Source organism: Sturnira hondurensis, unplaced genomic scaffold (genome assembly GCF_014824575.4).
Source record: "Sturnira hondurensis isolate 20B ecotype Veracruz unplaced genomic scaffold, ASM1482457v3 Scaffold0023495, whole genome shotgun sequence".
Taxonomy (NCBI): Eukaryota; Metazoa; Chordata; class Mammalia; order Chiroptera; family Phyllostomidae; genus Sturnira; species Sturnira hondurensis.
In genome coordinates, this window is record NW_028096126.1 from 118,187 (window position 1) to 140,412 (window position 22,226).

General features: G+C 34.8%; 1 protein-coding gene across 6 annotated transcripts in view; it reads right to left on the bottom strand.

Annotated features, from left to right (window-relative positions):
* Positions 1-22,226, bottom strand: part of KDM6A (lysine demethylase 6A) — a 176,115-nt gene that overhangs the window by 11,082 nt on the left and 142,807 nt on the right. For 5 of the 6 annotated variants that reach the window (XM_037037817.1, XM_037037820.1, XM_037037818.1 and 2 more), the window contains 7 exons: positions 21,611-21,816; positions 18,789-18,853; positions 18,640-18,714; positions 17,992-18,140; positions 10,868-10,982; positions 7,432-7,619; positions 6,443-6,584 (listed from right to left, as the gene is read on the bottom strand). In XM_037037817.1, the coding sequence (XP_036893712.1) occupies positions 6,443-6,584; positions 7,432-7,619; positions 10,868-10,982; positions 17,992-18,140; positions 18,640-18,714; positions 18,789-18,853; positions 21,611-21,816 (940 nt within the window). Of the gene's footprint in view, positions 1-6,442; positions 6,585-7,431; positions 7,620-10,863; positions 10,983-17,991; positions 18,141-18,639; positions 18,715-18,788; positions 18,854-21,610; positions 21,817-22,226 lie in introns of those variants that run through there. The other variant, XM_037037821.1, reaches the window with a different exon arrangement.

A 22,226-nucleotide genomic window follows, 5' to 3' on the forward strand; every position in this document is an offset into this window, starting at 1 on the left:
TTTCACTAAAATTTTCCTAACGAGTGCCTGTGAACTTTTTAAGTCAAGTTCACTGCATTATGAAATGAAAGAAGTAGTCAAAATAATGAATAGTCTCTTGAATCACAGTAATGTAGGAGGTATTTGGAAGAGTGTGGAATATAAAGATTAGTGTATTTTAGTAAAATAATTAGGATGTAAAAACTGAAGGAGATTTACTCAATGACTTAAAGGATGCTATAAAATTACAGGGCTCTAAAAGACCCAATTTGATTTTGAAAATGCAAAGAAAGAAAATAAAAAATGATACTGACTGGTTTAACCACAAGAAATTCATTCTCAAAATAAGGAGGGATAGTAGGTGACAATAGGAAATAACATCATTTCCCATTATTAAATCACTTAGTATAAATGCAGGTTCATAATCTACTACAAACTTACAAATTTTTCATAAACTCATTTGATATTGAAACTTGACCTAAGGCTTTTTAGAGTTTTCATCTAGCTTGTCAGTGACTATATGTTTTACTGCAGAAATATTAAAGTGTTTGATTCTAGGATACTGCCTAGGATACTACAGACCCTGTTGGGAAGGTAAAATATATTGTAAATGTACTTTATTACCTTACTAAATCCTAAGATTTCTAACTATTAAAACACATTTGGCCTAAGGGGTTTAGGATAAGGAATTATGGAACTGTAGTACTTCCATGAAACCTTTCCTGAATGTTCCCCTCTTTCAGAAATGCCTCCCTCTGTGCTTCTCCCATTTTTTAAAACGGGATTTTATTTATTTATTTTTAGGGAAGGGGAAAAGGAGGGAGAAAGAGAGGGGGAAAAAGAGAGAGAAACATCAATCGGTTGTCTCTCACATGCCCCTTAACCTAGGACCAAACCTGCAACCCAAGAATGTGCCCTGACCGGAAATTGAACCAGTGACCTCTCTGTTGGTGGAACAATGCCTAGCCCACTAAGCCACATCAGTCAGGGCTCTGTACATTTTGTTAAACAAATTTTTCCATCATTATAGTAAAGATCATGTATTTTAATGTTTTGACTATTTCCCATTTAAGTGCTACAGAGGTGATCAAATATTTCTATCTCATAGCACAATACCTGAGCATTGGCTCAATTCATGGTAAGTATTAAAGAAATAAAGAATGAAAAGAATTGGGTAGAGCTCACTAAGTCAGCTGAGTGGATGAGAAGGCGCAAGGCAAATTTTGCTTATATTCTTTTTGACTGGGCAGACTTATCACTTAATATGAAAACCAAAACATCATACATTGTAGATTCACAGTATTTATGACTTAAAAACAGTAACTTACAGGAAGGAAGTTAAGGAAGAGAACTGTATTTGTATATCTTCTCCATTCCACTTCTTATATCTCACTGAAATGTATTTTTAAATAGCCTATACAACTCATATGCTTAATGTATACTGAATTTATGCTTACTAAAAAAATAATTGAAAGGAGAAAAAAGAGAGGTGGTGTAAAAGTTGCAGTCCATATTAAAGATGGCTTAAAATAGGAAAGAGGGTGATAAAAATAAATAGAAAATTCAAGCACATGTCTCAAGGCAGCATTGGGAGAAATGGCTGACAAGGTAAGTGGGGGCCAGATCTGAGGTATAAATGAGGACTTTGAAGAAAGTTTATATTTCTGCCTTAATATGCTTAAAATAGTTGGTCACTGGTGACCTCAGCAAGAAGTGACAGGGACATATTAAAGGTAGAAAGCCACATTTCTAGGGGTGGTAGAGTGAACAGGGGATGAAGAAAATGACTCAAAGCACAGGGAAGAAATGATAAGAGAGAATACCATTTCTTAAGAATTGGTAGTCTAGATCAGTTGGCTGAAGCATCGTCCCACAACCCAAAAGGCCATGGGTTTGGTTCCATGTTAGGCATGTGACTAGGCTGAGGGTTCATTCTCCAGTCCAGGCATATACACGAGGCCACCGATCTAGTATGTTTCTCTCCCTCTCCCTCTCCCTCTCTAAAATCAGTAAGCATGTCCTTGGGTAAAGGTTTAAAAAAAGAGAGAACTGGTACTGCTCACAGAAGCCAGAAGAAATCAATACCTTTGTTGGCAGGATACTAGATTTTTTTTAAAGAAGATTTTATTTATTTACTTTTAGACAGAGAGGAAGAAAGGGAGAAAGAGAGGGAGAGAAATATCAATGTGTGGTTGTCTCTGGCAAGTCCTCTACTGGGGACCTGGTCCACAATCCAAGGCATGTGCCCTACACTGGGAATTGAACTGATGACCCTTTGGTTCACAGGCTGGTGCTCAATCTACTGAGCCACACCAGCCAGAGCAGCAGGACACCAGATTTGAGGACCAAAGAAATGATGTGGCTACAGTTTTACAGTAAAAACTAAGCTTGTGAAAAAAAGACCTCCATCTCTATTTTTGTAATAGTATATTCTCCATGCTCTCTTCTGACCTTTATCTAGAATTGAACTATTTGCTTTTCTTAAATACTCAATAGATGAATTTCCCAAATTGTGCCCCCAGAATCCTCTTCTTCCTTTCAAGGCCATCATAAACCACTAGATAGAAGACCCTCTGGCCAGTCAGCTCTGACTTTGATTGCTGTCTGAGTTCTGTATTTCCTACAGACTCTGTTAAACAGCTCTTTCCAATTATTTTACTGATTCTTTAATCTTGCCCTTGCCCCCAAATAAAATCCTGTGGCATAGATACATACAAGTGGGTTTTACATAAGGCAGATATGGGCCTAAATCCTGGTTCTAACCAAGTGGGTAATCTTGGGATGCTAAGAGGTATAAATGAGATAGTTTGGGGAGCACTTTGCTTATTGCTTGGCTAAATATCAAGCTTGATTATTAATGGGTACTAAGCCATGTAGAGTTCAGACTTGAAAACCCAAAGTATCTTTGACTCACTCTTCTCTCTTATCATCCAGAAGCTTATTCTATTTATTTAACTACTAGAAAGTAGATCTTTATGAAACCCAAATTAGATCATACTAGTTAAAAACCCATGAAAACTTTCTCACCCTATCTCCACATCTTCCCCCTTCACATAACATATCTACCTCCCAAAATACAGATTTATCTGGCTCTTTTGGCCTAGAAAGAATCCAGTAGATCAGCTGTTGTACTTCTTTCAGTATATTTATTTACATGTACAAACTTTTACTTCAAGACAGTATCTATACTAGATATACACATCTCTCTCTTTCTCTCTCTCACACACACACACACACACACACACACTCACTCACTCACTCACTCTCTCAGTGCTTAGCCCAGAGCCTTGGATACAGTTGGCAAGTAATGAAAAAAAGCACAAATGAAAGAAAGTATAAATAAAAGAGCACATTGTTAACTGATGAAAAGTACATTTTCAGCAATAGCTAGCTGACTGATTTTTAAAAAGGAAACGTAAAAAGCAAGCCCAGGGGCCTGGATTTATGATTAACATTTTCAATCAGTATGATAACAAAAAGACTGCCAATCACATCTCATGATGATGCAAGATGGGTGCAGAACTGTCAGTATAATAAGGAATAAAATCCAGACTTAAGTGATTGGGCATTCTGTAATAGAGGGTAAAAATGGAGTAAGATAAATATCTAAGTGCATTTAAGATAAATACATAAGTGCATGTAAAAATGTAAGGAAGGTATGAGGAACAACAGTATCACCAGTGATTTTTGGTGAAAAAATATCCAAAGTATGTGCATGCAATTTTAATAACAGACAACTTTATAACGAAGATGATAAAAGTGTCAACACTCAACACTTCAAGTATTAAGAGGGACAATGATAACTTAAAAGGATTTTTGGAAAAGGTGACAGAGGTAAGCATTGTTTAAAATCAATGAAGACCAGGTAAGAAGAACAGACTATGATAATGAACTCGTCTTTTTCTCTTTCCCTACCACCTAATCTATGAGCAAGTCCTATGAACTTCAGCTCCACCACAGTCCCCGTAGTTTGATCTCTCTCTCCACCGTCATAGGTAAGTTATCTGTCTGGGTTTGTTGTCCTGTTAAAACTGCCTCCAAACTGTTCCCTCTTGTAACCTTGCCCCTTGGAATCTATAGTCTACAAAGCAACCAGACTCATTTTCTTTAAGTTTAAATTAGAACCTGTCCCTTGTCTGCTTAAAATCCTCTCTCTAATGGTAACCTGTAACATCCAGAACTAATACATAAACCTACCATGCCCTAAATGTCCATGTCCAAACACAGAAATGTCCATGTTCAATCTAGTTCCTGTTTTACTTCACTGAGTTTACTGCCAACTGCCACCCCTTTCTTTCTCTCATTCTGCTATGAGCACACTGGCATTTTTGTCCTATAAACATGCCAAAGTTGTTCCCTGTGCCTGAAATGTTGTATTTCTAGAGCTCTGTATATTTGACTCCATCTCCTTATTAAGGTCTAAGCACAAAACTTACCAAGTACCTTCCCTGACCACTTTTAAAAAAGCAGCACTCTCACCACACCCCAAACCCAAATATTATCTATCTTATTCATATTACTTATCAGTAATTTAATTATCTATCTGGAGATCTCTGTCTTATTCCACTAAGAAATTAAGTCCTCTGAGGGAAGGAATTTTAACTTCCACTCCAGTATATCTGTCATCAGAGCCTAGAACAGTGTTTGGCATAGAGCTTCTTCTCAAACACCTGTTGAATGGGATTCATTCTAGGGTATTGGGACCAAATGCCAAGTAGATTTTAGGCCAATTTGCAAAGAATCTTCAAGAATTACAGTGAAGTAATAAAAGGGTTCAAGATGTTGCTGGATGACCACAAGTTATGAACACTATAGAAGGGATTACTGCATTAAATAGGACCTCAATAACCTTCAAATGACCTTTAAAATCCTTTACAATTATAAAATCCTAATCTATCTGAAATGTAATGAGTTATTTTCATTGTATATAGTTGTTGAACAAATGGTTTCTATACCGTACCATCACTTTACCTTTAGGTGATTTGAATTAACCTCTAGTTTATGTCTATCTCCAACTTAACTAAACACCTTTAGTGACTTCAGACAATTTTTTCCATGTAAGAAACCCTGAATTTACTATTCATAACCACATACTATTCTGAGATATAACAGTCTATCCCCCCAATACTCCACCACCAATTACATGCATAGAGCATTATACTTTTTCAAGGCTTTGTACATGGCTTTGCTATGATTTAGTTTTTGTTACTTTCTGTCACCTCCTACCACTTCTGCCCAGGAGTAGAAAAAACAGTGCAAATGATAAAGGACTATATGATAAGATAATCCATAGGCATATTACCTTAGCCACACAATTTTTGTTTGAATAAAATTTTAGACTTAGGCTTGAAATCATTTTAACAAGTCATGATTACTTTGAAAAGACAGTATTTTAAAAGCAACACAGTCTGACCAAATTAATATAGCTGCAGGAAAAATACTTAATGTAAGTATTATTTTAACAAAGATATATTTATTTTATCAGTGAGTATAAAGCAGTGTATTCCAAGATGAGTTTCTGAGGAGATCAAGTCTTCAAAAGATAATGGTCCAACAAATAGGTTGGAGAAATACAATACATTACAATCCTACTCCCCATTCACAAAACACACCAACACTTAGTCTTTAAAACATTTCATAAAAAAAGAAAAGAATGGAACTTCACCTAATCCATCATTTCCCATATTTCTTTGACCAGAATTCCCTACCTTTTAGAGGCACAGGTAGTAATGGTAGAAAACACAACTTAGGGAAACACTGTTATATATATATATATATGTATATGTATATATATATATATATATATATATATATATATATATATACATATACATACATACATACACTATATTTGAAAATGCTACTTGTAAACATTTGCAAAAGATTTAGGATAAATCTTAGATTTACAATTTATCCTAGATTTACAAAATAGCTAGGATAGAAACTTACAATAATTTAGAAGCTTACTAAGATGTAAGTATTCAAGTAACTTGTATAACATGTTTAAAGCAGCTAAAATGGGGGACAATTATAAGGCAGATAATTTAATTTAAAACATTAAAATAATTAACATTTTATTAAATCCCTGTATTAAATGCTAATTTCTCTGCACCAGCAAGTATTCTGTGATGTCATTTCCTACCCCAATATAAAGAGCTATCTTTAAATATTAAAACTAAAGTTCTTCTAGGAATCAGGTGGTTCGGAAGGCAGTGAGGAAGCACAGGTTTGTGAATCTACTGGTTTGAAAGTCATCTGAATGCCTTTGATCCTCTTTACACCACAGTGTACTGACTATTGGGAAGGGAAAAATACTTTTCACATGTGGACTCTTGTATTACATATTTCTAGACTTCTGGACCATTTGATGTCAACATTTTTCTATTGGGGTGAGGGGGAGAGTACTGAATAGTTAACACTCCCCCAAACGAGAGGGACTATAGCAGTTTTAGAAAGCACTTACTTAATCATTTCAAAAAGCTTTGGATCTGAGACCTTGATATTTCGTGCCATATTCCAGGAAAGATGAACCATGGGTACTATTGACTTCACACTTTGCAATTTGTTCCATTCGTACCGTTCCACTGCCAACTTATACTGGCAGGCTAGGAAAAAAAAAAAAGTTATAAAGCACCAAAGTACCAAAATATATGAAGATAACCATTATCACCTTCTTGAGTGATACCATCAACACCAATTCTGAAAATCTCAAAACATTACAAAAAAAAATTTATGGTTTTTCTGATAATTATAGTAATAATAACAGCGATCATGTAAAGAGTGCTTATTATAACTATGTGCCAGGCATTGCTGAGCTATTTTAATACATTATTTCATTTAATCTTTAGCATCACCTTTTTAATTTTATTATCCTCATTATACAGATAAAAAAACTGAGGCCCAGAGAGGTTACATAGCTTGCCCAAGTTGCAAGAGCCAGGTTCTGGTCCTAATCCAGGGCTTTCTGGCTCCAAAGGCCATGTTCTTAATCTCAACTATCTACTGCCTGAAAGCAGGCATTATCCAAATGGAATTTGACTTTATAGGGCTATTCATTTGATGCCAGATAAAAAGAATGGGCAACTATTCTACTCTGTTTTCTCCCGTAAAGGGTTTCTTTTATAAGACAAACAAAGCACTCTAATCATCACATGGAGGAGAGCCACCCACTGACCACAAATACCCATTCTGGACTATTGTATGAGAAATAATAAATGTCTATTGTTATATATATTTCCTTGTATATAAAGACATAAATTTGTTATCTGCTGAAAATTATAGTCTTGAATTTCTTTTTAACTTGAATTTAATTTCTTGTACTACAAAATTAAAATTTTATTCAAGGAGACTCTTCTTCCAATTTTTAGTAAGGTATATTCCAAGAAAAAAAAAAGACCTATCAGTTATGATCCCTTATAAATTAAACTTTTTTTAGCATATTCTTTAAAATACCTGTAAGTGGACCAACATTCCAAGCAATGTTGTTGCACCAGCCAATAGCCTGAACCCAATGAACAGTGCCTGCATTTATCCAGACCAAATCTCCAGGTCGTTGAATAAACCTATACACTGGAACATTTGCTTCATAAAGATCTTCAAGGTTGGGCCACCAAGAACCCATTAGGAAATTCAAATTATTTCTGAAATAAGAAAAAATAATGCAAATGGATCAAGTATTTTAATGAGCTCCTTACAAGACTGGAAGACAATGTCAAAAGTTTTAAAAATATGATCACTCATTGCATCGAAACTTAATTGCTTGTATAGTAAGAACTGCCATATATAAAGTGAGTAAAATTAATTATAGTCAAGTTCTGGATGACTTAACCAAATATCAGTACTACTACCTTAAGATGATTTTTTAAAGATCCAAATGACATCCAAAACTACTTTTAAGCAACACTTATATACATTAACTTTTCATTTCACTTTACTAAAGGCTATTTTAACTAAACCCTTCTCTCTGGAGTACTGACTACTAAAAGGTAATGGAAGGTGGAGTAGACATCAAGTTATTTAAATTCACAAACAGAAATACTATGGCCAATATTAAGTACTAGGAACTCCTATTTCTGAGGTAAAGTAGAAAACAAAAAAGGTCTCTACTGAATCTTAAGCAGAAAAGGGAGACAGGATATCAGTCTCTGTACAGTTTTCACGACTGGCTGACTATGAAAAAGGAACAATCACACACATGCATAAGTAACCATATTGCTGCCACCAAGACCAGTATACTTTGGAAACATTCTAAAGATCACATCATTAAGCTTTTACTTTAAAGTCTAGTTTCTTGTTATTCTACTTCATCATGATATAATATGAAATATTTTTAAACTATGTAGCAACTTCTACCAAAGAGTTTTTTAAAATTCAATTTAGAATTTTTTATACTTTAGATTTTACATTTTGGGGAATGAAAAACTTCCACAGTGGAAAGCTCCTTTGCCTAAGACCTAAGAAGAACTAGTCTTCACTTTATTTGTGTCTTGTGCTAAAGGATATGATAAAGTGTATCTTTAAATTATTTTCATTGGTTTAAATTTCATTTTTTTTGTTTATATCAGGGTTAGCAAATCCAGCCCACTGCCTAGTTTTGCAAATGAAAATTTTTATTAAAACATAGACATGACCCTTAATTTACATATGATATGACTGTTTACATACTACAATGACATGACTGTGACAGAGACTATACGAACTGCAAAGCCTAAAATATTTATTATTTGGACCTTTATGAAAAGCTTACCAATCTGTAATCTAGATGGAATCTTAGTCTTACTTTTTCCCTAAAAACAAAACAAAACAGAAACAAAAACAAGGCTGCTCTTGAAAATCTAGAACAGACCGCCAACAATAGCCTAATTGCAAGGGGATAAGGATTATCTTACCGTTTGTGTTACAGCTAAGAAGATACAGTCCAGAAAAATTTGCCTATAAAGCAAAATATGTCTACAAACACAAATCCTAGCTCTACGTCACCCTATGTTGCTGTCATATAACTGGAGAAAACTTTCTATCCCAAAACAAGCAAGATTACCAAATTATCAAGTAAGTATTTAAAAAAAAAGACAGCAAAAACAAAAACCAACCTCAAACTTATAAAACAGCAAATATCCTTTTTATCATTTACTCAAAATGATTGGTTACTTCAAGATAGGTATTATTTAAAGTCATGAAACAAACTACAGACATGGTCAATACTGGTCAGTATAAAACCATCCTTAGGCAAACAAAATTATACTGAAACGCTAAGGTAGTGAGTGCTATTTCTGCAACTTAGTTAAATTTACCTAGCTCTTTATACTAACTTGACATTTTTATCATCCCCAAGTTCAAGATTTTTAGACATTATTTGCCTATTCTAATTATCTTTGTTCCCAGGTTACCTTTTCATTTAGATAGGAAAGAAAATGAAATCCTAAAAATAGTCAATACCTACTCAAAAATACAGGAATTGCTGTACTGTAGCTGCAACAATATACTACTATCTCAAAGTTTAAGAAATAAAAATCTATCTGTAGCACAGCAGAGATTTCCTACATTACACTGTTCTTCCTCTGCTACTACCAGGTTGCTGGTCCATAAAATTAAATACAAATTAAAGTAGATTATTTCATCGAAGTATGTGAAACCTTAAAATTCCATGTCTTTGCCTTTCTTACACTGAAGGAGAAACTTACATGTTTAAAGACAAAGACAATAAAAGGTGATTACTTTTTGCTTATATAAAGAAAATTTGAGATTAATATGGTTTTGCAACTGTACTTACTCTTCTTACTAAATTTAGATATTTACAGGAAAGATTTTTTAACTCCTAATTAAAAAAATCGTAAGTATGTGGAATATGTATATATCTGGCTTGCTTTTTAAAATCTCACACACATAAATGTTTTCGGTGTTCCTCTCCCTTTATTTAATTGGAATGGGGGATTAATACTGAATATATTACCCATAATAATTTTCTAATGTTATTACTAACTGAAAATACCAGATGCTTACACAATGGAGTATTTTAAAAAAAGAAAGAGAGAATGAGTTTCCTTTTAAATAAACATTTCAATTTAAACTAATGAAAATGCCCTGTCAAGGCAGCTCAGTTGGTTAGAGCATCACCACCGATACACTAAGGTTATGGGTTCAATCCCTGGTCCGGGCACATACAAGAATCAACCAGTGAATGCATAAATAAGTGGAAAAATAAATCGATCTCTGTCTCTCAAAAAAATCAATCCATAAAAATTTTTTTAAAATTAAAACAATCCCAAGGTAACCTTTAACACAAGATAAACAAATAAATGAAGGCTATTTCTAGGATTCTATGAAAGTAACACTCACACCAGGTGAGTTCTTTCTTTCAATTATAGAAAACAAAATCTGAAACAGCTGATTAAATTTTGTAATATTCCTTTATAGGAAAAGCTGCCAGACTAGGTAGTTTTAAAAAGAATTTATATCATAATAATATAGCAAAGAGTACTATGTTCAAGTTTGAGTTATTAACAATCCACGAGGGCGCTCAATTACAGAATTTCTTCCACTTCTAAAAGTATTTATAGCAAAGACAATTTTTCTTGGAATATAGACCTTTCACATGAACCAGTATTTATGTATCAACTGTTCAATGGCCCTAAATAAACCACCCATTTTTCTACCCTTTAAATTCAAGACTACTATAATTGCATGAAGTGGCTTCAAGGTATCTTAAAGTAATCCCAATAACACAAAATGATAGGCTTGCAATCAAAACATTTTAAATGGATTTTCTGCTGACTGGTAAGTGAAAACTGGTTACATGCATTAGGACATCCCATCCACCTTTAGTAAGTTGCCCTTTACAGTACTGTTTTTAAATAATTATGTTTAAAGAAAATTTAGTTTGGAAACTTACTTTTCACAGAAATCATTCAGAACACCCCAGTAACCTTCAGGAACAACGAACCATTCACAGTCACCTGGACCAATATTTATGTTAACTGAACAGAAGTTGTTATTTTCTTGATGACCTAAAATATAAAAAGAAAAAAATGATCAGCATATCATATTTTATAGAAAATGTATCTTTAGAAACAAAACCTTAGAAATGTTCAACAGAGAAACTCTAGTGGTATTCAGTCATCATCACAGTATTTTTGTGTGTGTCAAGTCTAGTTTTAGAGCTGAGTTTGATCAATTCCTAACTTTACACAGTAAAAAGAACCTCTATGGAAGGCAGTCTATAATCATGGTTAAAAGCTTAGGAGCTTGAGCCAGGCTCCCTGGCTTAGTCATTATGTGAATCTGGGCAAGTTGCTAACTCATTATGATTCAGTTTCCTTATATGTAAGATTACATAATAATGATTACAATAAATTGCTATGTTGTTTTGTGGAATCACTGAAATAATGACTGTTTCAAACAGTGCCTAATACATGGTAAGTAATAAACATTAGCTATTACTGATAACATTAGCACCTCTTTCTTGTGGACTTAACCCCCATTTCTCAGAAGTAGTATTAGGACATCAGTAAAGAGACTAGAAGTTTGGTTTTCAAAATGTACTGCAGGAGCGGTGTCAAGCGGGGAACTCTGGGGGAATGCTCCAGAAACAGAAACACACACAAACACACAATGTAGTAAAAACTGTCAGAAGCAAACTTACCAGAACTCTGAATGACAGTCAAAGTTTACAGTAATCAAGAGAATTCTTGACCAGAAAAAGGTAACTTAAACATGTTAGGCATTTTTCATAACATTTTAAGTCACCTTATTACCCATCCCCATCAATTGTATGGTAGTGGACTTAAAAACAGTAGTCTGTGTTCACAGTGTGAGTGTCCCTTGTTCTGGAGGGAGCAGAGAGGATCTTGTTCCCAAAGAATTATATCTTTCTGTTTTGCCCTGACTGGAGTTTCCCCAAAAGACTGACACAAAGGGCTTCTCTTTGTTTCATGCACCTCAGGAGTCTATCAGAGCAAGTGTCTCAGTGGAGAAGGTTCACCACAATACTCAAGAAATACACAAACTGATACTACCGTGGCGCAAGGGGGGGGGGGGGGGACGAACCCAAACAACAACAACAACAAAATACCTCTTTGGGATAAACAGCAGAAATGCAAAGGCCTGAGAGGAAAAGCTGGGGAGTGAGATTTGAGGGGAATAAACTCTTTGTAAAGTTCCTATGTATATTGGAGAATTTAGAAAGCCACAGGTGTGCCAGAGCAGGAAACAAGGTAAAAAACAAAAACCTAAGAATACAATAAACTTTAACCTCTTGTTGATCTTTAAACTTAGCACAAGCAAGGAGACTAAAGCAGAGTTGTAAGCAGTGTGGCTAAGTATTTTATGTGATTTTACCTCAAGGAGGCAATTGAAAGAGAATTCTTTCCCCCCCTTTTCGTTCTGTTCTTTCTTCCACTTTCCTTCCTTTCTTATTTTCAGGCATCAGGCATTTAAGGAAACCTCTGTCACGTTACTAGCTAACTGCTGAGATGACAGAAAAAAGACTTCAGTGCCCACACATGACAAGGAATACACTATTTGCAAAAATAGTATACAAAAGTCACTAAACAAATAGACAATTGTAGCCCACAACAAGCAACAACAATAAACCCTGGAGATGGAGGAGAATCTGAATTCTGTAACTGCTACTTCATAATATTAAAAATGTCAAAACACTAGCAGAGCACTACACTGAAGGAACCAAAACTTCAGGGCCCACATCCAAGAGAGAATACAGCTATTAAAAATAAGTAAGTAAACAAAACAGTTTTCAACATAGAAGTTATAAGGCATGCAAAGAAACAAACAAGTATGTCCCAGTCAGAAAAAGCAAGAAAGCAAGCAAAAAGAGAGAAAGAAATTAATAAAGTTAGTTAACAAGAACTATTCCTGAAAAAGTACAGGTATTGTACTTACTAGACACACACTTTTAAAAAAAACCCCTCACCCAAAGATATGTTTATTGATTTTAGAGACAGAGGAAGGGAGGGGGAGGGGGGAGAGAGAGAGAGAAAGAAACAGCAATTGGTTGCTTGCCATACATGCCCTGACTAGGAATTGAACCTGCAACCTAGGTATATGCCCTGACAGGGGCTCAAACCTACAACCTTTTGGGGCACAGGACGATGCTCCAACCAACTGAGCCACCCTAGCCAGGGTTAGACAAACACTTTAAATCAACTATCTTAAATATATTTAAAGAACTAAAGGAAACCATGGACAAGAACCAAAGGAAACAATGTCTCAACAGACAATATCAATAAAGAGACAAATGATAGTAAGAAATAAAAATTTGAAGGTGAAAGTATAACTGAAATATTCACTAGTGGATTTCAAAAGCAGACTTGAGCAGGCTAAAGAAAAAACATCAGCAAACATATGTAGGTCAAATGAAACTATCTGTTCTGAGAAGAAAACAAAATGAAAAATTAGAAGAGCCTAAGAAACCCGTGGGGTACTATCCAAAATACTAACATAGGCATTGTGGGAATCCTAAAGGAAAAGAAAAGGGCAGTAAGAATATTTGAAGAAATGATGGTTAAAAACTCCTCCAACTAGACAAAATACATGAATCTACATATCCAAGAATCTCAAGGAACTTCAAGTAAGAAAAACTCAGACATACACCAAGACACATTATAACCAACACCAGAAAACCAAAGAGAATCTTGAAAGGAGGAAAAGTGATCTGTCGCATACAAGGGATCATCAATGAAATTAACAGCTGATTTCATATCCGATACCATGGAGTCCAGAAATGCACATAGGATAACACATTTAAATTGCTATAACAAAAAAATATATTATCCAAGAGTTTTATATGTGACAAAACTATTCTTCAAAAATAAAAGGAGAAACTAAGCCACTCCCAGATAAACAAAAGATGAAGAAGTTTGTCACTGGTCAATATACCCTTTTAAGCCCTGGCAGGTGTAGCTCAGTGGATTGAGCACAGGCCTGTGAACCACACAATCGCGGTTCGATTCCCAGTCAGGGCACATGCCTGGGTTGCAGGCCAGTTCCCTGCAGGGGCCAGTTCCCAGCAGGGGTCGCATGAGAAGCAACCATACATTGATATTTCTCTCCTTCCCTTCCTTTCTAAAGATAAGTAAAAAAAAAAAAAAAAAAAATATATATATATATACACACACACACACACACCCTTTTAAGAAATGCTGTGGAGTTTTTTAGGCTGAAATGAAACAACACTACAGTAACCCAAAGCACTGTGAGATATAAACAACTACAATAAAGGTCACTGCGTAAGTGGTAAGATTCACACTCCCAAATTTTGAAACTTACCTCAAAAAGCTATAGTAATCAAACCAGGGTGGTACTGACATACAGATGTAAACCAGTGGAACAGAATCAAGATTCCCCAAATCAACCATCCATTTATCCAAGGTTAATTAATTTTCAACAAGGGTGCCCAGACTATTCAATACAGAAAAGATTATAGTCTTTCTGACAATGGTACTGAGACAACTGGATAGCCATATATAAAAGAATGAAGTTTTAGACTGTTAGCTGATACCATATACAAAAAATTAACTTAAAATGGATCGAAGATCAAATTATAAGAGATAGAACTATGATAATTCCAGGAAGAAAACATCAAGGTAAATCTTTACAACCCTGGATTTGACAATTTTTTTTTTTTTTAACCAATGCACATGGAATATTTTTCCTCTTTCTATGTGTTATTCAAATACAGTTGTCCCAATTTTACCACCACTGCTCCCCCCACCCCATGGCTTCTTGCATGACACCAAAAGCACCAACAACCAAGGGAAAAATGGATAAGACAAGTTTCATCAAAATTAAAAACTTTGTACATCGAAGGACACCATGAAGAGAGTGAAACAACAAACTATATAAGAGAAATATCTGCAAATCATTTCCTGATAAGGAAATATCCAGAATGTATAAAAAAACTCCTATTATTTAATAACATAAAGGACAAACTACTCAATTAAAAATGAACTGAGAACTTGAATAGATATTTTTATAAAGTAGATATGCAAATGGCCAACAAGTACATGAAAATTAAAACCACAACTGAAACACCACTTTAGATGTGTTGGGTTGGCCATAAGAAGATAAAAAAACTAAAAATCATCAGTGTTGGCTGGTAAGAATGTGGGAAAACTGGAGCCTTAGTAAACTGCTGGCAAGAAAGTCAAATGGTGTAGCTGCTGTGAAAAGCAGTTCAGCAGTTAAAAAGTTCAATGTACAAATGCCACGTGACCCAACAATTCCAATGCTTGGTATACATATAGTCAAAAGAACTAGAAATAGGTATTCAAAGAAATATTTGTGTATGAATGTTCATGGAAACACTATTCATAACACCAAAATGTGAAACAACCCAAATGTCTATCAACTAATGAATGGATACACAAAATGTTCTACATCCCTACAATGGAATAGAATTTGGCTATAAAAAATGAAACACTGATAACAATGTAGATGAATCTCAAAAACATGCTAAATGAAAGAAGCAAACACAAAAGGCAACATATTGTACAATTCCATTTATATGAAACATCCAGAACAGGTAAATCTATAGAGCCAGAAAGCAGACTAAAGTAAGTCCTCACCATTACTGATAGATTCAGAACGTGGCAAAATGTATAATGAAACCAATTTTACCACAGGCTAATATAAACAAGAATTATAACAAAATGACACTGAGTAAAAGGACTGAGGACCTGCTATAGCGGTAGCCAGGGGCTGATGGAAGTGGGCAGTGCAGACTGACTTGTTAATGGGTACGGGATTTCCTTTTAAGCTGTTGAAAATGTCTTAGAACTACATAGAGGTGATGGCTACATAGCACAATGAATAACTAAATAAAAATGAATTGCACACTTTAAAATGGTTAATTTTATGTGATTTTACCTCAACAACAAAAAAATGTAGCTGTGTTCTCATCACACCCTGTGCACACCATACCCTGAGTCTTTTTAAAATTTTTTTTACGTATTATAGTACAATGTGAAGATGGTACTCTTAATACTTACAAATATCTCTAACCACACGTAAGTGGTTGGAATTGTTCATGGCATAGACTCCAAATAAAATTTAGCTCTAATTAAAATTAGAACACTGGGACCTCACTGTCTAACTAAAACTATTTTAGGGTAGAGCCTGGGGGCATCTCTATAGTTTGGAACATACATGACTTATTATAAAGTCCATTAAAGCAGGTAACATTTATTTATCTATGTAACTCTAGGGACCAAGTGTCTGCCTCATTAAAAAAGTATTCAAAATAATTTTTTTAAAATTGGAACTGAATTAGCCCTGGCTGGTGTGGCTCAGTGGATTGAGTGCTGGCCTCCAAACCAAAGGGGTTGCTGGTTCGATTTCCAGTCAGGGCACATGCCTGGGTTGAGGGTCAGGTCCCCAGTAGGGGGTGGTGTGCAAGAAGCAACCACACACTCACGTTTCTCTCCCTCTCTTTATTGTTCCCTTCCCCTCTCTCTAAAAATAAATAAATAAAATCTTTAAAAAAATTTGAACTGAATTAACACTTTAAGGGTCAACTCAACATTTCTTCTAAGACTGAGTCATCCAATACAATAACTACTTGAAATGTGGTTAATATAAACTAAGATGTGTGGTAAACTATAATGTCCCTAATTTTGAAGACTAAACATTAAAAAATGCCAAAAATACCCCAATACTGTTTATACTGATTACATGTTGAAATAATAGTTGTCAACACTGGATTAAAATTAATTTCACCTATTTCATTTTAAATAAATATGACTACTATAAAATTTTAAATCATGTCTGTGACTTGCGTTATATTTCTATTGGACACTGCTACTTCCTAAGGCAATTCTTTAGAGATTTCTTTAATGTTCCACGGGACATTTCTGAAAAATAATGCCTTGTGTACAAACCAACAAAAAACTAAAACAATCTAGGCACACAGTGACAAAGAAGTAATCTATCAAGTTTACTTTTCCCCTTGATTTATAATGAAAAACTGTGTTCTTTTTTATTTGAGGATATTATTTATATAAAATAATTCAAATTGGATGAGAGACATTTTCAGTTTAAGTGCATGTTAATAGAAATAATCCAATACTACATATACAGGAAAAAAGAACTTCAGAGAGTTCAAATAACTTCCTCAGTATTTACACTGGTGTCTAAAGTGACAACAGAGTGGGGAGTGGACAGGTCTTCTGCCATTTATTCTAAAACTGTTTCTACTTTACCCAACTATGGATAAAACATCACAGAACCAGGCTTCAAAATGGCCCAAGGGTAAAAACGACTACAAACCTAAGTTTGTACATGAGACTCTTCTGGAGAGCTTAAAAAAAAATACTGATGACTAGATCACAGTCTCCAGAGATTAATCAACTATATCTTTTTAAAAAGCTTACCAGGAGATTCTAATGAGCAGCCAGGACTGGGAACCACTGACCTATGTTATCCAGAAGCAAACATAGGCCTATTATAAAACAATTCTTAAGCTACTATTCAATAACCAGACAACAAAGGAAAAAGTCTGGCTTTCAAATTATGGCTGCTTTAAGTAGCAAACAGAAATACCTGAGGGTAATATGCAACTCACAGGCACTGGCAAAGCTGAACTCGTTACTACTAGCACTTTTCTGAACTGTTAAATATTAAATATTTTGAACATTACTCTATGAAATTTCATGCCAATGTAAGGCAGCATGGAGAAAATGGCACAGTAGTGTTGGACAAAATTTCAAGTCTAAAACCAATGTACAAATGGAAAAAGACCCAGAGAAGGAATGTGACTTGCCACAAGTGACAAGGTTAGTTAGTGGTAAAGTCCAGATTAGATACCAGGATGAGTCCAGTAATGTCTCCACATAATCATGTACTTTATAAACTGTGCACTGAGTCAAAGTTAGGCAACAGTAATCCACACTTTCTTTTTTTAAAAGGAAATAAAATGGAAAAAAAATGTGATTCTCCCTTATGTATTTCGTGTCTTGATTCTGTTTTTCAATTATAGGAGTTATATTAGTTAATTAAAGTTACCCAGTGTCCTGCTTCCTGGAACTTTCATGTATAGTTGAACTGTGTTCATGCCCAGTATGGTATGACCAACGTGGCTTAGAAGATTTCCTGCTGATACAACACGCACGAAAGCAGGAAGTTTAGTCAGCTCGTGTAGCTGCAATTTCCACCTGCAACAAAATAACAGATTAAGAGAGACACTGTGCTACAAATATCCGCAGAAGTTAACCATTTCTTAAAAAACCTTGTGTTCCAATCAGAAAAATACTGAATGTATAAATATTTTACTTTCACATAGGAAACACCGAAATGCTCAAATCTTTAAACTTTCCCACAGAAAACCTAATAAAAAGCATAAAAATTATTAAACAAGAAAAAACTGACTTTAAATTTTTATGATTGCTGTATAATTCTATTTTATAAAATTATATTAATCATAAAATATAATGTTATGATTGTATAATTAGCATATACTCAGGGTCATGGTGACAAGGGTTTCAGTTCAAGAAAATACTTCAATTACAAAACCTAGCAAAAATAATTTAGCTAAAATTTATATATCAACTAAGAAAAGTGACAAGGAGTGGGGGAGAAAAGGAAATTGTACAGTTCTCGATCTTGCAAACAATCTCTCTTTACATCAGTTCACAGATAACTACAAAGACTCACTTTTTGTCATCAGATAGGTCAATGTTGGTCCCAAACTTTATGGTTTTAAAAGGTCCTTTCCTCCTCCTCCCAGAACTTAAAAAAGAAAGACAATATTAAAAACATGCAATTTATACAGAAATACTAAGTGGACAATTAAAATAACTTACTTATCTGAAGATGTAGATTCACTATCTGAGTGTTCTTTATGGTGACTTCTTTTCTCATTTTCTTCCTATAGATTAAGCAAAAAAGCATTCCAGTTTAGTATTCTATATAAGCAGCTAGCGTTCCCATCATATGTACAAGAGAAAAATCCACGTCTAGATTGATGGTATTATCTATGCTTTGAAACTAAGTTTCAGTGTGCCTTTTCCACATAAAAATTTCCTCGGAGACCACATTACATAAAAACCAAGAAATCAACAGTATTCAACCTCCTTCCATCAGCCATAATGTTATCCTGAGAGTTCTTCTTTATTAACATTTTTCTATAAGAGGAACAAACTATAGATCCTCATTTCTGCTCCATTTTTCAAGGAGAGAAAATTTAGGGAAAGTTAAGAGGCCTAAGAGGTAGCAATCTTGATTATAAAATTTCTAAACTAGCGGAGGCACATGTATGCATGTGTATCAGCTATATACAAGGTCTGTCCAGAAAGTATCCAGCCATGGCCTATGAAAAAGAGACATTTATTGAAGAAGATACAAGAAACAAGGTACACAGGGCAATGACACCTCAGTCCCTTTCAAAGTAGGCACCTTGGGACCTCACATAGTTCTCCCAGCATCATTAGTAACTGCAGCATGATGTTCCTTCTGCTCTGGTGGCAGAAGCCGTGGAATACATTTTGTCACACCACGATCCAGCATCAAAATCTTAGACACAGTAGCTTTTGGAACTCCCAGATCAACTTTTAGTTCTCGCACCGTCAGTCGCCGATCTTTGTTGATTGCAGCCCATACATGTTCAACATTCTCAGGTGTTCTGCTTGCTGCAGGCCTTCCAGAATATGGATCATTTTCAACAGATTCCTGACCATTTTTTAAGCACTTGTGCAACACTTTTATTTGCACTGCACTCATTGCACTGCCCCAAAAATCCCGAGTCATCTGAATAGTTTCTGTGGAGGAATGTTCAAGCTTCTTGCAAAATTTGACACAGATTTGTTACTTTACACGTTCGGCCATTTTGAATGCGACAGCCACACAGTGCACATGATCACGCTAGAGTCTACCATCCTCACTGACTAGTACAGTGAAGCTGTCATTGTTCAAGCATGAGCATTCCAGTCCACTCTCTCTTTGGTTGCCAGGTTACATCAATGTCATGCAGGCTGTTCTCATCACATTAACAAGGCTGGACTTTTTCTGGACAGATCTCGTATGTTCAAGGGTGGAAGGTAAGAAGTTCTCAATTCTTCACATTCTGGACAAATGTAAAGTGGTCTTCCTGGGCTATATCTTTTTTCCACAATGAATTATGCATGAATGATAGTAAGTACAGGATAAATATAGGTGCTTTTCAGTGCAAAATTACTATTATTTACAAGGTTTGTGTCACAGATATAGTTTTACCTTAACAATGTCCTATGATTTTTAACTTAGCAATACTTAGTGACATTTCGGCCTCCCTCACTTTGTATGTACAGTTTCTAAACATTTGTCAGATTTTTTACATGTAATATGGCTCAGGCCTCCAAAGCACATAAAAAAAAACCAAACCAACAACAACAACAAAAAAACACATCCTTTCTTTGGTTATGGGTCCATTCTGCTCCTATTATCTTTGCTTTTCAACTCTTTGATCAAATTTTCCTTTGATGATATCTGAATCCTGCCATTACTATCTACTCTATTCTGACCATAATACTATCACATAGTTGAAGTATCTTGAAAGTTTGAACTACGGTGATTTATATGGATAATGCATTTACTGCAACTCCTGAAAGTTACAGGACAGTTTTTATTAGACAAATTTCTCAATAGGATATAAGGAGTGGTAGTGAGAAAGGAGTACAAGTGTATGGTTTACAGGTCCAAGTGTTGTCTTTATTGAAAACATGAACTCAGGGCAGAATTTTAAACAAATATAAGCAAATCTAATGAATTACAATAAAGACTTCAGGCACATATTAAATTTCACCAGTAGCGTAAGTATAGACAATTTCAGCAATACATTTAATAAACTCATTTTGCAGGTGTTTTATATTCACTACACGGGAAAGCTGACCAAACTGTTATTACAGTTCTACAGGATTTTAGTAATGCTTCATTGCTGAAAGGCCTATGAGTCTTTTAACAATAATCCTCTGATTATTTTTCAAAGTTCTATTCTTTAATTTTCCATATATTTTCAAATAATTTACGCCTGTCCCTCAGTTTTCTCTTTCAGACTGAGATTGGTAAGAACAACACTGATGTGTCCTGGAGGAGCTATCAGATGATACTAACTTGATAAATAAGAAAAATGAGAAGGCACAAGACTAGGAACTGTGCAAGAATAAATCAAACTTGAGACTTAGTTAATCCTCTAATATCAGTGGCTCTCAATTAGGGGCAATTTTTGCCTTCCATAGGATATTTAGGATGTCTGGTGACATGTTTGATTGTCAGAGCTGGGGTTGGAGGTAAAGGGCATCTAAGTGGGAGAGGCCAGGGATACTACTAAGCATTGTACAATACAAGGGACAACATCCCACAACTAAGAATTATCTAACCCAAAATGTCAATAATGGCGGGATTAAGTAAACCTGCTCTAAACAAGAACATCCAAGGGTTGAGGAAGATGTCTCACTAAATAGTAGTAACATTTACTTTATCAACCTATAGGTTGCCTTAGACTTTCACTAAGAGCAAATTGCATAGCACTTATATTTTATATAACTATAAAATAATGAAATGTTTATAAGAGTCACATACTCCTTCAAATTAAAATATAAAATGAAAAATAGCTCCAAAATAAAATACTCTTCGGGAAGTAATTACTTACTCTCAATGATTCCTGGAAGGAGGAGGCCTGGTACTGTGCATATTTAGCAATTGTAGTATGAGATCGATTACTTTCACAATGCCAGATTTTCTTTGTTCCAGTGGGATCCCAGTTTTCATCTGCTGGCTGCAACAACTGTGTCCTCACTTCCACCATATGTTCATTGTTCGCTTCCACCAAAGTTTTGGTAGAGAAAAGTCCTAGGTCTTCATAAATAAATAAAGGCAGTTAAATAAATAAAAATTATATTTGAAATAAAATTTTAAAAGTGCTTTATTTAAAGGAGAAAAAAAGAAAATGTTTTATGGTGTTCCATTAAGATCTCCAATTCAGTCAACTGGAGCTTCTGCACACCCATAGCTTCCAGCCAGGTTTCCACAACCATATACGGAAACCCAGGAACTATTCATCATGAGACCAACAGAGGAAGCAGAATCAAGGGGCAGGTACTAAAGTTTCACTTATTTATTTAATTTCTACAGGTGCCAGGAACCACATAAGAGGCAATAGTATTTATTAGTAGCATTGAATTCTACCTAAATAAAAAAAAATTTATTTCATTAGTCAACGTAAATTACAACTATGTAATTTGACCAAAATGAAAGCTAAATTAAAA